This window comes from Phaethon aethereus, assembly GCF_964289735.1.
Source record: "Phaethon aethereus genome assembly, chromosome: 21".
Taxonomy (NCBI): Eukaryota; Metazoa; Chordata; class Aves; order Phaethontiformes; family Phaethontidae; genus Phaethon; species Phaethon aethereus.
Window position 1 is genome coordinate 6,000,517 of NC_138597.1, and position 14,902 is coordinate 6,015,418.

The 14,902-nt window shown below is 57.8% G+C and overlaps 1 protein-coding gene across 1 annotated transcript in view; it reads left to right on the forward strand.

The window, feature by feature from the left end:
• AGRN (agrin) overlaps window positions 1-14,902 on the forward strand; it is a gene marked incomplete at both ends in the record, with an annotated part of 122,792 nt that overhangs the window by 59,353 nt on the left and 48,537 nt on the right. The window contains one exon of the mRNA XM_082009422.1: window positions 1,322-1,369. Within this exon, the coding sequence (XP_081865548.1) occupies window positions 1,322-1,369 (48 nt within the window). The remainder of the gene's footprint in view (window positions 1-1,321; window positions 1,370-14,902) is intronic.

Below are 14,902 nucleotides of genomic sequence, written 5' to 3' on the forward strand. Positions count from 1 at the left end.
CAGAGGCTTCTGCTGCTCCCTTGTTACAAGCAAACTGCTGAACCCTTGGGGTCCTGTCACTATATGCGATTGCTGGGAGATGTGTCTTCTCAGCTGCTCCAAGGATCCCTGCTCTCTGTACGCTCTCTTGCTCTGAAGAATCAGCAGAGGCTTGGGGCAAAGTGGAGGAGTTTTCCCTGAGGTTAGTTAGGCTGTTGATCTGATCCCTGGTGTGGCTGAGTAGGTTGCATGCTTGGGTGTAGGTACATCCACGTATTTCCAGCTGCTCTAGGCACTCTGCTCTGTTGCCTCATCCTTGCACAGGTGCTCACCCTCCCAAAGCCTGCCTTTCTCTAGGTGCAGCCTGTGGAGGAAGGACTCCATCATGCAGTGGTGTCTTTGACCTCCTTGATGCTGGAAAGTACCAAACACCTGCTGCAAGAATAACCTTTAGAGGGCAGACAAATCCTCCAGCCTAGCTTTGGGATGCGCTGCTTCTGCTCACGTGTACATGGTTAGGAAAAGGCCGTGGAACACTGTAAAACAGGAATGCATTTAAAAAGCACTGGCAGGAGCAGGGCCCAGGTGATGGTAGGGAAAGAGCCTGGCTGGTAAGGAGTTGTGTGCCCTCTGCCACAGACGGGCTTTGCTGCCCTGGGCACATTGCTTAGTAGAGAGCAGAGCACAGTTTGGCGCTGACTTTAGGGTGCTTCCCAATCAGGATGGCAGTGTCTGTGGAGCCAGCTGCCTGAGTGGAACCCTTCTTGCCTTCCCGCTTAATCAGGGGATACCCAAATGTAGAGGGCTGGCTGGTGGCAAGGCTGTGCCACCTTGCTCTGGGTCACGTCCATGGGAGCTTTCACCTTCTGCTGCCTCAGGCTACCCCTTTCTCCCACCTTTGCCTTCTTGCCTCAGAGGCTGCAGCATTCCCCACTGCTGTCCCACTCAACCCAAACGACTTGGTGAGTCAGTGCCCAGGTGGGTGATAGGCAATGCGATTTGCATCGCAGCCCCGGCGAAATGGCGCACAATGGGCTGAGGCAAGCCCCAGCCTGCCAGGCAGGAGAGGGCTGCTGCCAGATCCCAAGCCAGAGGTGCTCCATCGATAGAAGTGGGAGAGCTGGGGCTCCTGGCTCCTGTTCCAGCTGCTCCCTTCTTGCTGCAGGACTTCCCGACCACGTCCGGCGAGTCGGTGCCTTGTTTGTGCAGGGCATATGTTCTGAAGGAATGAAATGCTGGCCCAAAAGCTGCTGGGGAGCTGTGGAGAGAGGTCTGGGGGGAGAAGGGGAAAGTGTGCAAAAAGGAACTGTTGACAGCCCTGTATTTTTTTGTTTCTTTGCAGACAAGCCCAATAGTTATTTTACTCAGACACCACCGACGCCGCGAGATGGTAAGTACACCGTCACTCGCTGGAGCTGGGTTCCCGTGCTCAGGGTGCACTTGAGAGCAAATGGCTTGAACCTCTCGCGCTGCCCACAGCTGACGGCGGAGCGGCGCCTGCTGACCCAGTGATCTGTTCAGTGCCCGGAGCAGCACTGCATCACGCCCGTGCCCTGCCCTCGCTTCCACCCGGGGGATGCAAGAGCATGGTCCTCCGGGGCGAGGAGGGAGGGCAGAGCCACTGTCCCTCGTTGCTCCCTGGGAGGCACAGCAGCCCTTTCGCTGCAGAGGGTTTTCCAGGCGGCTGTGGGGGAGGTGGGGAAGGTCTGGAAAGAGAGATGTGATCTTCCATGTGCTCTAGCAGTTTGCAGAGCTTTACTGGTTCATCTGTGGAGGCCCTGGAAAGAAGGGGACTGGAGAAAGGGACCTTATCCTTAAAAGCAGCAGCGTCGAGTCTAGTGGCTATTCTGTGTTTGTCCCTTAAGCTCTTCCTGGATTTTGGCAAAAGGAGGGGGGAAGCAGAAGGGGGTGCAGAAGGGCTTGCTGCTCTGCAAGCACAGGGCAAAAAAAAAAAAAGCAAATGTGTGTGTGCCCATGGTATGTGGCAGAGTTGCAGGTGAGGGAGGGACCATGAGAAGGTGATGGGCTGTTAGCATGAGGAAATAGCCAGAAACAGTGTTCTGTCTCCCTTGGTCCCTTTGTTTTTCTGGTGTAGTGTCAGAGCAACCCAGGGGAGGACAGTGAGGGAGATGACTAGTTTCAGCTTGTGGGGCCTGGAGCTGAAGGCTGCATCTCGGAATAGCCTGGGCAGCAGACGTCCTCCCTGCTGCCCCTCGCCCTGCCCTGAGAGCAGGCGCAGGCCAAGCAAGGAGGGAGTGATGTGGATGCGGTGTTTCCCTGGGACGCTCCACTGCCTTAGCAGGTCTTGGTAGGAAAGGGCTGGAGTGCGTTGTGCTGGCTCGTGGCAGCAGGAGGTTGCATGGGCACGAAGCGGGTAGGAATCTCTCCAGTGCAAGTACGTGGGATGTGAGCTGAGCAGCTTGGAGAGAGGTGATTTTTGAGGCTAGCAGAGGTTGCTGAGATGCTGTTGGCTGTTCATTAAATTACTGTTTCTGCTGTGCAGTCAAAGTTGAATCATCCCAGCCCATCCAGTCTTGGATCAGTCAGCTACTAATACTTGTATAAATGCTAACAATAAATCTGTTGGGCTTGTGCACCAGGTGGCAAAAGGTTTCAGCCGTATCAGCATCAAGAGCAAAATGGAAGCTGGTGTTCCGCTGGACATCAGGTATCTCCACTGCCCTGGCCAGAAAGGGTGTGGGCATGTAAACTGTGGGAGGCTGTAATGCAGCCCTCCTTCCTTTCCCATCCTTGCTTGGGTCCCACAGGTTTCCGCTTCTGGGCTCTCCTGGCAATTCTCTCCGCACCTCTGAATTTTGACCTTGCCAGTCATGAGGCAGTAGGGTGCATTCCTTGTCCTCTTCCAGAGTTATTGGTCTTTCCCTGGCAGAGCAGGTGGCACAGCACCTGGGTTTCCTATAGACTTGCATTATCCCTGGACCTGTGGCACTCACCTATGGATTGCCTCTCACCTATGGATTCCCTGGTGTCTGATGAGCAGTGTACTCACCAGCACCTCTCACCTTTTCTCTGGGCTTACTAAAGCCTTCCAGTTTCACAGACCTGTAGGAACTTTGGTTTTTGAGGCCATGCTGTTATCAGTCAATGGCTTTAGAAGCTGTTGGGTAGCAGGCAGGCAAGCTCATGCTCAGATAATGTCATCATAGGAGCTTTGTTTTCTCTGAAAATCAGGCTTAAAATGCCCTGCTTTCTGCTGGCAGGCTGTTCAGTCACCTTCCCCAGCCTCCCTCGTTTCACGTGCACAGATAAGAACCCAGGAGAAAACAACAGCCAATTAATAACACGTTTGTTTTTTTCTTTCTTTCCTTCTCTGATGGGGGTGGGGATGGAGGCGGGGGAGAAACGGATGCTAGATAAAATGTGATTAATCTATAATTGGACCAGAGGAGACATCTAAAGCAAAAATAAAAACGAACGTAGGTGTAAGTCCTAGCTTAGGGCTCCAAAATATTAGCAGCCCAGCCCATCCAGGTGACAAACTCCAAAAGATCTCTGGTCCCCACAGGAGATGGAAAACTACCACCCTTGGTGGGTTGCCAAATGAGGCCCCTCCTTTTGCAAGTCAAACATGGTGTGAATGCCTTGCGTTATCTTCGGGAAGCATTTCTGGGCAGAGGGGAGCCTGGGGCACGGGGAAGTGGTCGCCCCTGGGATGATGGGGCTGGTCCCTGCTGCTGTGCTGGAGGGACTGTCAGTGTTCATCGCCCAGACGGGCTTGGAGATGTGGCTCTGGTCCTGTGTATAGTCCACTGACTTAGTCGCGGCCATGTTTGAGCTTGTAAACTGCTCAGATGTGGCTGAGGTTTGCCGGGCGAGGGGGTGAGGGCCATGGCTGTCCTGCCCTAGGCGTGCTCTCAGGGTGGCTTTGGTGGGACAAGGCGTCGAGCTGGTGAGAGCTGTGCCCGGCTGTCAGACTGACAGGCCTGGCTGGGGAGCTGCCGAACCCTTCTCACCCTCCCATAACGAGCCACATCTGAGTGGGACGGGCAGGGGAGGGTCTCTGCCTCGCCACACCGTGTGCCCTTCCCCGGGCAGTACCTGGTGGCGTGTCAAAGGCGGTGGGCGAGGATTCGGTGAGTCTTGGCAGGTGCTGAGTGCTCTGGGGCAGGGGCTGTGTCCCAGCATGATAGTGTGACAGGGCCAGTGTCGAACGCAGCAGGACCCCTCGACTGCTCCTTCTCCAGCTGGGCTCCTTGAGGATTGTCCCCTCTTTATCTTCCGGGCCGGATCCTCACCTTCTACAAGTCTGCGCAGCTCTGTGGTGAGCAGTGGGTTGCCACCAGCTGGCAGCCTGCGCCGAGAGCCGACAGATCTCTGCCCACTGGCACTGGCTGAGGATCTGCAACTTGGTATTTCTGTCTGGAAACGCTGCTACGGGAAGCTTTGCTGTGGTCCTTTCTCCTTACAAACGGTGCAAAGCTAGACAGAAATCATTGTCTGCCCTGGCAATGTCAGACGTCAGTTTTCGTCTGAAGGGAGTGGCTTCCTGTCCCTTGGGCATCTTTACTGCAAAGACCCATCCTGCACACACAAAAGGTGCTGCAGCCATGACCGCTGCCCCGGTGCTCCAGCGCTGCTGGGGGTGAAAGACTTTGCCAGCCAGCAGGAAGGGGTCTCTAGTTAGCACTCGTGTGCTGTTTACCTCTTCCTTTTCTTCTAGTACCAATCTCTACCCTAGAAAACTCTTCAGCCACACATTGATTTATAGAGTGGTCTCTGCTTCATTTTGAAACAAGGCCATTAATGCTGTTAACTCACTGCTTTCTCCCAAATCGCCCGTGCCACTGGCATTCCCGCAGCTGAGCGGGGGATTGTTGAGCTCTACAAGGTCTTAAGCCTGGCTTTCTTAAATGCGGTGCTCCATGAAGGCTGTTGCCTTTTCCCCAGCTGAGGGACTGGCCTGTGGCATCCAGGCTGGCTTAGCTCTGCTCTTCTCCTCAGCGGAAGGCAGGAGCTGGGGAGCGTCTGCGCGGGAGCTGGAGAGGGGGCGGGTGCTGGCTCAGCTGCGGCCCCCCAGGGCAGGAGTGCTCCGGAGGGGGGCTGGCAGGTGCGGTGCAGGGGGCAGGCAGGGTGGGCTGTGCCTCCCCGCGTTCCCCTGGGGTGGAATAAATGGTGGGGGAGGATTTGGAGCGTACCTCCTCCCCTTTCCTTGTTCTTGCAGCATCTGTGATGAGAGGTTTGCTTTCTGTTTGTTTGCAGCATCCCTTGGTGGAGTCGCGTGCAGGAGGCAAAATTGGCTTTGTTGTTTGTTCTGCGGAGGGCAGGGAGAACAGTAAGCCCTCTGGGAGCCCTGAAGCCAGGCTGGCAAGAGCTGGGCTGGCTGCTCGGGTGGATCGATAGGATGAGGCACCGGGCTCCTGGGGTCAGCTCCCCGCCATCCCTCCCCTCCTCCCCTGGCGGCTCTGCAGGGGTGCGGAAAGCCCTTTCGGCCGGCGTGCTTGTTAGCGAGGTCCGCGTGGAGTGCGAGGGCACAGCCAAGAGCAGGCGGCTCCAGCGCCGAGAGCAGCAAGCAGGATACAAAGCTGTTCTTTTCACGTGGGAGCTGGGGGAGGCGAGCAGGGCTCTTCACTGGTGGCGGTTTGGGCTCTGAACGTGCCTGCCCGCACGCTCCGCTCCCGTTTGTGGTGCGGGCAAGCCTCCTCCCCATTCCCTGGTGCGAGCAGAGGTGAGGGGCTGAGAGCGGAGCAATGTGGGGTGAGCTGCAGCTGGGGCCTCCCCGACAGGGTCCGGGCAGTGCCCTCCGCCCCTGCTGCTCCCCCAGCCCTGCTAGGGAGAAGGAAGCCCTCAAGCCCTCTGGATGCAGCACGGGCTCGGGCAGCCTGTTCGGCCCCTTTTGCTATCACCAGCTCTTTGATCTGGCAGGTTTAAGTTTCTTGCTGGCCCCAGCAGCTTCCTGGATCGAGTGCAGGAGTGCATCCTAATCTCAGAGCTGCATCTTGCTTCAGTCTGTCTCGAGGAAGCATTCTTCATGGACGGGGAGAGTCACGATAGCTAACCACGGTGCGGGGAGCCAGCCCTTTTCCTGGCGTCCATGCACCTTTGCAGATGTGTTAATGGCACCAACCAGCTCTGAGTCCTGTCTCTGCTGGGTTTGGAAACATCCAAGAAGGCTGAGAGGGCTGGACACCCATTTCCTTTTGGCAAGCGTGGATAGAGTGACGCTGGCCCAACCCGTCGCACCAGGCCAAGGGAGCAGCGCTAAATGCTTATTTATGGATGCATAAAAGCAGTAGTGATGCATGAGATGAGAACATCTGAGAAATTAAATATTGGAAAAATGCTTTCTTGTGCCTGGCAGCCCCATAAACACAGGGTTTGCAGAACCAGTCCAGGCATCGGGTTAGGCAGAGAAAATGCTGGTGCAGGTGGCTTTTCAATTGTGCATGTGAAATTGGTTCGCACATGAATCCTACAATGCTCTCAGTCCTGGGCATTGTCTTTCACCTGGCTGCTGGATGCCCTCTCTTCAGCACCCTGTTACGGCTTTGCCTTCTCAAGTCCAGCTCCCTCTCCAGCTAGCGTCCCCTCTGCCATGAAGAGACAGCCACCTGCAGCGTTGCGAGGACTGGTTCCCCATGTCCCTTGCTGGTGGCCATCCCTGCCTTCACGGGGCATGAATGGTGCCGTGTGTTACGAAGCATCTGATCTGTGCCAGGCGGGTGTTAGGAGATGCTCCCCACCTGTAGATGACTCGATGGGTTTGGGCAGACGGAGTGTTACCTTGGCTGTGCTTGAGGCAGCAAGAGAGCCTGGCAGGTGCGTGTGCCTTGCCGCCCTGCGAAGGAGGCCACTCTGCTAGGGACAGCCTGGTGGCGTCGGGAAGTGGTGCTTCACGACCCCTCTGCTCTCTGCCAGACCCGTGTCCGTGCGTGCCGGCAGCTGAGGAGGTGACGCGCGGGCGTGGGGAGGCTTCACCTGGCTGCGCAGGGCTGTGCTTGAGCAGCAGCCACGTATCGGAGGTCCTGGCCTTGCTTTTCCTGTTTGACACTTCATCAGGAAAAGATGCTCCTTCCTTTTATTTGATTAACTACCATCCCACAATTCTGATGAACAGTTTCCTCTGGCCAGTAACCTGTTGGCACGGATGTAGTGAGGGAAGGGGAAATAATTGCCTTGGGCTTAGAAGTCATGCAAGGTGCTTACCTCCCCTTGCCTGCTCCGCCTAGTCATGCGTGCAGCCCTAAGGTTAAACCTTGCAGCGCGCTGGCAGCGAGAAGGCTGGGGCTGGCCCACACCTTGGGAGCCGTGTGTGCTGTCCGTACCCGCCTCCTGCTGCCGAATTCACGCTGAGCCCTTCCTTCTCCAGCCCCTGTCAGAGAGAATACTGGCAGGCAGCCGTGGGCTTTTAGTCCCTGGAAGGAGCCAGGTGGCTCTCTGGGCAGCTCCGTGCCTGCTCGGGGGACAGGGACGGGGACGCTCGGCTGCTCTGGGAAGAGCGCCATGAAAATATAACTTAAAACACAAACTCTTCAGTTTTGTTCCCTTTGTGCGTGGTGGTACTGCTGGCTTTGGCTGCTAATCCCAGCCTATTTCTCTTAAGATGCAGGCCAATGTAAGACTTGGGTGCCACAACATGAATTCATAGCGCAGGTCTTTGTGGTGCGGCTGAGCTCGGGTAGCAGAACGGGAAGGTGCTGCAGACCTATCTCTTTTTGTCTGCCCACAGAGGTATTTTGCAGCCCCCAGTCTTTCCTGACCACTCCACGCTCTTCCTGTCACACCCAGGAAGTTTGCCCAGCCCTCTTCTGCGCGTGTGGTTTGCGATGGCAGGAGCTGACTTTCAGCAGCAGGAGCGGGGAGAGCGATCTGCTCCAGTAGTCATTCCTCTCGCTACGGCCTCGGGCCGTGGTGTCCACCCGTGTCAGCTCCCCACCTAGCAAATGCTGTCGGGCAGCGAGGCTGACGCTAAGCCTTGCTGGTGCTCCTTGCAGGCCCACAGTGGCTGCTGGGCTGCCGTGAGCTCTCCTCTTCGTGTCGAGAAGTGGAACAGGCGTGTGTGGGGAAGGGGTGCTCCGTGGAGACATGCGTGTTTGGGGCACGGGCTGCCCCAGGGCCACAGTGGCTCGGTGGAGATACTCTCCTGCTTGATTGCGCTGTCAGTATTGCACGCACAAGCCCCGTTACACTGAGGAACGACGACTCTGCCGAGGACAGTGCAGGGGAAGCATGGTGGGGAGCAGGGAGAGGTTTGCACCCCCCACCCGAACGCCTCGCACCCCGCCTCAAGCCGGTGGGTGGGTGGGCTGAGGCTGGTGTCGCTGAGCGAGGAGGGACGGGGAGCATCGGAGCGTGGCGGGAAGTCTTGTCACACATCACGGAACAGAAAAAAATCACGCTCTCTGCACAAGGTGAAATTTTTGTACCAAGCTTCCCAGCAGCTGCTCCCTTTTAATTACATAATGCCTGCTCCTTCTCAAGACTTCATTGCGGCACAGACTGGAACACTGACCTCCTGCACTGCTGGTACAGAGCTTGCACCCGCTGCCTCCTCGGGCATGGGGGTGACCCGGGGTGCTCTTCCGTTTGCCCCAGGATCCTGGGCAATTCATGCCTTCAGGGTGGATCTGGCCATCCCCTGGCTGGCCCAGGGGGTCCTGTACTGAAGTCACCGTGGTTAGGTCTTTGTCTTCCCCTTCCTTTTTTCTTGTTTGTATTCACACCCGACGGCAGTGAGGCAACAGCTCGGGAGCCAGGACTGGGGTCTGCTTGTGGAGCTTCATCCCCATGCCCTTGCCCCATGGCCCAGCCTGGCTTTCTTGCCTGCTGCCGCCGTGGGAGCAACGGCTTCCCCGCCTGGGGTCCGCACCCTGAGCACGGCAGCAAGGTGTGCCCCAGCCGAACCAGCTCAGACTGCTTCAGGGTTGCTCTGGGGAGAGGAGAGGTGCTAAACATAGCTCTTCAAAAGCCGAGTGCTAGATAAGGTAGCAGCAGTTATTAGACACCACTTTTGATCTCTTGAGAGCATTTTCTTCTCCGTTTACAGTGAGCTTTGAGCTTTCTCTTGGGAATCAATTTATGTACTTTCATGTTACGTGGCTTAAGTGTTAGAGGAGGAGTAGAACTGCCAAGGTGTTCCTGTTTTTCCCTGCATTGGGTCCTTGCTTGCCTCACTGTCCCCCATCTCTGCCTCACATCTCCCAAGACTGTCCGTCTGGCGTTGTGACAAAGAAACAGCATTTGTCTTGCCTTGTCTTCCCTTCCCCTTGGCTGTGTCATGCTGAAGTTGGTGCGTGATACCTTTTAGAGTTAGTGCATGCCTACCAGCTCCCGAGTTAGCCCGCTGCAAATCCTGCCTGGCGCTGTGCTGTGGCAGAGGCTTTCTTGCCAAGAGAGCGTTGTTCTTGTAGGAACGTGCCCTGAGGTCACAGTGACACGGGGTCTCGCTGTTGTGTGCTGGGAGGCAGCGTGCAGCCAAGGGGAGGTTGGGCTTAGCGCAGACCCCTGTGGCTTCGGGATGCGGTCGCTACGTTTAGTACTTTGCGTGAAGCGCAGAGGGAGAGCAAAGGACAGCAGGAGGCGTGAAGCTGGCGCACACCCCAGGGTGTGAGCAAGCTCCTTGCAAAGGGCACGCGTAGACCTTGCCGAGCGCCCGGCGGCCTGGGGCCTGGGGAGGGCCGGCAAAGGGCAGCGTGCTGGCTTTGCCGGCCATGCAGCTGAGCACTGGCTTTGGACCTTCTGCGGCTGGGGAGGAGCGTCTTTCCCTCCCAGCGTCCGGAGGCTGCCGCAGCTTTCCTTCGCTTGCTGAGCTCTCTAATCTCCCCGGTCTGTAAACACTCTTCTGCAGAGCGTGGCCTCTGCAGGCAGGTGGGAGCAGGTTAAAACAATCCAAGTATTTTTTTCTTGCCCTTGCTTCTCTCCTTCGTGTGGTCTGCGTACGGGCTGCCATCCCATCTGGGTGCGCTCTGTGCGTGCTGAGCTTTGGGTGTTCTGCTGCAGCGTGGCTCCTTGGGGCAGATTCCTCGCTCTGCGGCGAGGCTGGGGGGATCTGCAGGGGTGTGCAGGCAGGGTGGTGGGGGCCTGCTGCTGAAGCTGGCTTCTTGCTCACATTCCTTGTGGAGCGCGTTTCCACACTGCTCCTCTCTCTGATGGAGGCTGAATTCTTCTAGTGATTAGGAGCTGTGACAGTCTGCTCAGAGCTGCTTTCGCAGGGGGCTTGTGACAGATTAATGAGAGTCTTTTAAGATGAGTTTAAGTCTTTTGATTTGCAAGAGTGACTTAGATGTTTTAGACCCAAGAACACGATGCTTTCAACTCCTCCCTGCTCCACCCTGCCCTGCCTGCCCCCAGCACCACCTTCGCCTTGCTCACTGCCATCCTGCTGCCTCCAGCGCGTGATTTCGCTTTTAGATCTTCCAGCTGGTCAACTTTTTTCCTCGCTGCCCACCCGTCCCCAGTTACAGACCGTGTAGTCAGCTCTCCTCCCGCTTCTCCTTTGTCTGCCTTGGCCAGTGCTGCCCGCGTTGCCAGTGTCAGCCCGCCGAGGGGACGGGCTGCAGTGCTGAGTGCTCTGCTGCTCACAGGTTAGATTTCAGCTGTGGTGGCTTTTAGAAGTGAAGACTTTTTTCAGGCGGCTGGGCTATAAAAGGTGGTGGCTGGTGATGATCATGTTTGGGCTTCCTCTTGCTGTCTCTTTGTGTGACACAAGAGCGCAGAGTGTTTTTGGAGGTGCTGAACTACCACACTGTGGTCTCAGGAGGAGATAACCTGGTTTCCCAGAGATCTCTGTCATGTGTAGAGCTGTGCAGGTAAGATCCTTGGAGAGCTGGGAGCATCACAGAGGTTCCCACACTGGATGGTGGCTGCCTACCATTCTCTCAGCTTCTTAAAGACCTTCCATCCTTAGAACATGTTGGCTTGAAAACTTATGTGGTTTGGGGACTTGTTCTGCAGAGGTTCTTGTGGCCTTGGGGACCACAGATTTGCAGCTGCAGTGTAGCTCAGCTCCATGGCTAGACTGTGGAAATAAGGGTGTGCAGGATCCTGATGAGCGAGGAGGGATGCTGCTTTCCCCATCTCCTTTGGCACCTGTAGGGCTGTACGCAGGGGTGCTGGCAGTGCCTTTAGCCAGCATTCGCCGCTGGCCTGCTGCTGCTCAGGGAGGCTAACTGCAGCTTTCCAGGTCCACGTCGGTGGCATCGCATGCAGTCACTGTCCCGTGTTGTAGGCAAGGACAGGGCACGAAGTGGGTGAAGATGGGCAAAACTGGGGCTCGAGGACCTGGGGCTAAGCCCACCCTGAATGCTGCCCTGGCTGTGCCAGGGGAAGGGGCTCGAAGCAGACGTGCCTGGGTTAAGCGGCGTGGCGTCAATGACACGCGGTCTGACGGCTCTTTCCCGGGAGGGCGGCTGCCGCTCTCGGCGTGGCCTGGGAGGTGCCGAGCGGCGCTTAGCCAGGGCTGTGGGGCGGACGCCCCGGCCCAGCTGCGGGTGCCGGCCTGTGGCTCTCCCGGCGCTGCAGCGGGAGCCTTCGAGCAGGGCAGGTGGCTCCTTCTCCTGCCCCGAGCGAGCCCTGGATGAGGCGATTGACACTGACGGCGGCGAGGGTGGGCCCGGGAAGGGGAGTAAACGCGCACAGGCGAGAGTCTGGGCTGGAGCACCAGCCTAACTGGTCTCCACGGCAACGGGCACCTCGCGCTCATGCAGAATTAATGCTGGCCTTCGCTGTCCTGACACACGCGCACGGCTCCGTCCCCGGAGCCTCGCGTTTCCTTCTGCCCTTTCGGCACAAGGAGGCCCCAACAGCGGCTCTGCCCTGCTTGGCGCTCGCCTCCCCTGCCTTTTGTGCCAGCGCTGTGCTTACCGGCTCGCCCCTTCTCCAAAGGAAGGCTCGACCTGGGCCCCTGGGGTTTATCGTGCCTGTGCCCTCGCCCTGTGCTGTTAGCACGCTCGCTGCTACCCTGCTTGTGCTCCTTGTCCCCGGCCGCGGAGCTGTGCGGGCTCCTCTGGGCTCCACGGAGGCTGTCCAGCCCTTCCCACCGCTGCTCGCCTGCTCCGTGATGGTGGCTTCTCCTCTCTAACGTGGATATTTAACAGTGGCTGCTCTGAGGCAGGATTTGGGACAGGACAAGTCACTAGTGTGGCCCACTAGTGACCTCCCCGTCCTTGGGGACCAAGTGGGGAACGGTGGTGGGTGGTACACAGAGGTGCCCGTCAGCTCGGCGCCTGTCAGCGTGCAGTAGGGATTGAAAAGATGGATTTGAGTGTCAGCTTTTCCCCTCTGCTGCCCAGCCTAGCCGGTTTGGGGCTGCTCTCCGCTTTGTATTCCCAGTCCAGTCTGCTTTAAGTGGCTTTAGCAGGGGAGCACCCACCACCTTCTGGAGAGGGAGAGTTTTTAATCCCAAGAGCATTAGATGAAAAGGCAGCCACCTTGTGCATTTGGCACGGACATCCTCATTCTTTAATTTCAGGCTCTTCCTATGAACAAGAACAGCCCGTGGCAGCGGTCAGCCACCAGCGGGTCCTCTGAGGCACAGGTTGCCCTGACCCTCCTGGGTGTGCTGCTGCGAAGTGTCTGTCTGTCTGTCTCTGCCTACAGCCCTCGTGCGGGGACTCGCGGCTGCGCGGAGCACGGCTGTTGTGTGTTGTTAGCCTTTCCTCTCTCCTACCCCTTCCCGTCACTGGAGACACTTTAGGCCACCAAAGCAGGTACATCCCACCCTCCTGTCTCCCACCTGCGAGCTGTAGCCAAGTCTCTTGCGCTTTTCTGATTGATTTTCTCAGCCCATTCGGAGAAGGGACGGACTCCCCTGGGATCTGGAGCGGGTCCAGGCTGGCAAGCGCACGTTCTGCCTTCAGCAGGCGGGCCTTGCTGGGGAGAGGGGAGCTGCCAGGAATCGCCTGCGCCTTCTCCCAGCGTCTCCCTCCTCTGTGGGCGTTAAGGGCCCTCCTCCTCCTCTTCCTCCTCCTCCTCCTCCCTTGGCAGGCTTCCCAGCGCCGAAGAGAAAGCTGCTGTGGGGAGGACCCGTGTGCCCAACAGAGCCCCTCTCAGGGGCTCCTCTCTCGGTGGCCTGGCTGCGTGGCCAGGCGCTGCTGGGGAACGCGGGGCAGGCGTGCGGGCAGGCGTGCGGGCAGGCAGGCACGCGCTGCCGAGGGCCTGGCAGGGTGCTATAAGCAACCAGCAAGCTGCTCCAGTAGCATTTTTTTCTTTTCTGTACAGTGGAAAAGAACAATTTTGACATCACATTTTTGATTATTGTTATTAAGCTGGAGAAACATTAAAATGTGAATGCTTGGGGCTTATTAGCTAGAGCTCTTCACCTCAAGATCTCAAAGCACTTGATGAAGCCAACGTGTTATTAATCCCTACTACTTATTTTGAGCTCTTTACCTACTGATATTGGGGGTTTGGTGATTATTATTATCTGCATTTTTTGTAAATGGGAGAACCAAGGGGCAGAACTGAATGGGGAGTTGAAGCTGGAAGCTCTGAAGCTGGAAGCTGAAGCTGCTCTTGACCCTCCCAGCCTGCAGCTGGCTGCCATCTCCTTGCTGCCTGTCCTCACTGCTCCGGTCCAGGAGGCTCGGAAGAAGGCTGGGATGGATTGAGAAGCTCACCCAGGAGCTCTACCTGGAGCACTTGGTGCAAACTGCTGCGCGGCCAGACCTGGCAGCTGGGAGAGAGGTGGAGGGTGCTGGCTCCAGGCTGGGGAGGGGAGCGCGCAACTTGGAGCATTGGTGCTGCATATTTTAGGACGCAGGGGACCGAAGGAGGGCACAGTGCAAGCCTGTGCGTGTTGGGGGAGAAAGGGGGTTCCTGAGGCACAGAGTGAGCCCTTTGCACATGTGCACTGTCAGGCTCTCACTTGGCAGAGTAGTCTTGCCAGCTGTGGCCAGGAGTGCTCCAGGGTGGGCCAGTAAACATGTGTGCGCTGTGCAGCATCTTCGTTTTGCCCAATCTCTTGGGCCCAGCTCAAGCAGGGCCTTTACTTCAATGGCAGTCCTCTCTCAAGCTGCCTGCAGCCTCACACCGGCTCCCACATCTCTGCAGGGCAGAGCTGCGTGCGGGGAGCCGCGGTGGCCCCTCGCTGTTCTCGTGGTGGCCCTGGCCCTCCCTGTTGGCCACCGTGGAGCTGTCCTGTTCTCAGCTGTCCCTCCAGCCGTTTTGGGCATCTGCAGGCACTGTTGGACACGAGGAGGTGGAGCTGGTGCCATCTGCCCTGGAAGCTACTCATGGAGTACCAGCCACCTGTGCCCGAGCCTGCTTGGGGAAACGTTGAGCTGAACCGCAGCAGGGGCTTCCCTGGCAATGAAGCATCCCGCTCCCTCCCTGATGCTAATTAGGGGCTGCCTGAGGAAGTGTCACGGATGGGGTGGGAGGCTTGGATCTGGGCCGGGGCCATTACACCTGGTGCAATGGGTAGTTGCTCTCCTTTCTGCAGGAGTGGCTCGGTTCCGGCGCATGCCAGCAGCTCTGGCCCCCAGCGCACTGCAACCCTGATGCTCCCTCTCCCCACCCTGTTTTCAGCTGCCAGCATAGAGAGGCTCCCAGAGCCTCCCCTCAGCCTGTCATCTCCCCGTTTCCCCATTTTCATCGCTGTGGTTCATTGATGGAGGCATCCCACCCTGGCCTCCCACGTGTCAGTCCGGAGCATCCCCGGTGGGCTGGGGAAGGTGGGTCCATAGGCAGCTTCTGTCGCTTGGTTGCTGTGCCTGGCTGGCGCCCCTGCCCCTCTGCCTTTTGGGAGGAGCCATCCCCTCTCACCCCAGTGTTTTCCATGAACACGCCACACTGCAAGCCCCGCGGGCCAGGCGAGGTCTGCCCCGCAGGCGGTTGTGCGGAAAGCGGACACCATAACGGCACCTAGGTTCACTCCCCCATCTGCTGCTCTCCGGGGGCCAGGAGCAGCTGGCAGGCAGGCAGAGGCCAGCCATGGCTCCAGCTGCCGTGGGGCACGCTCGCCTCG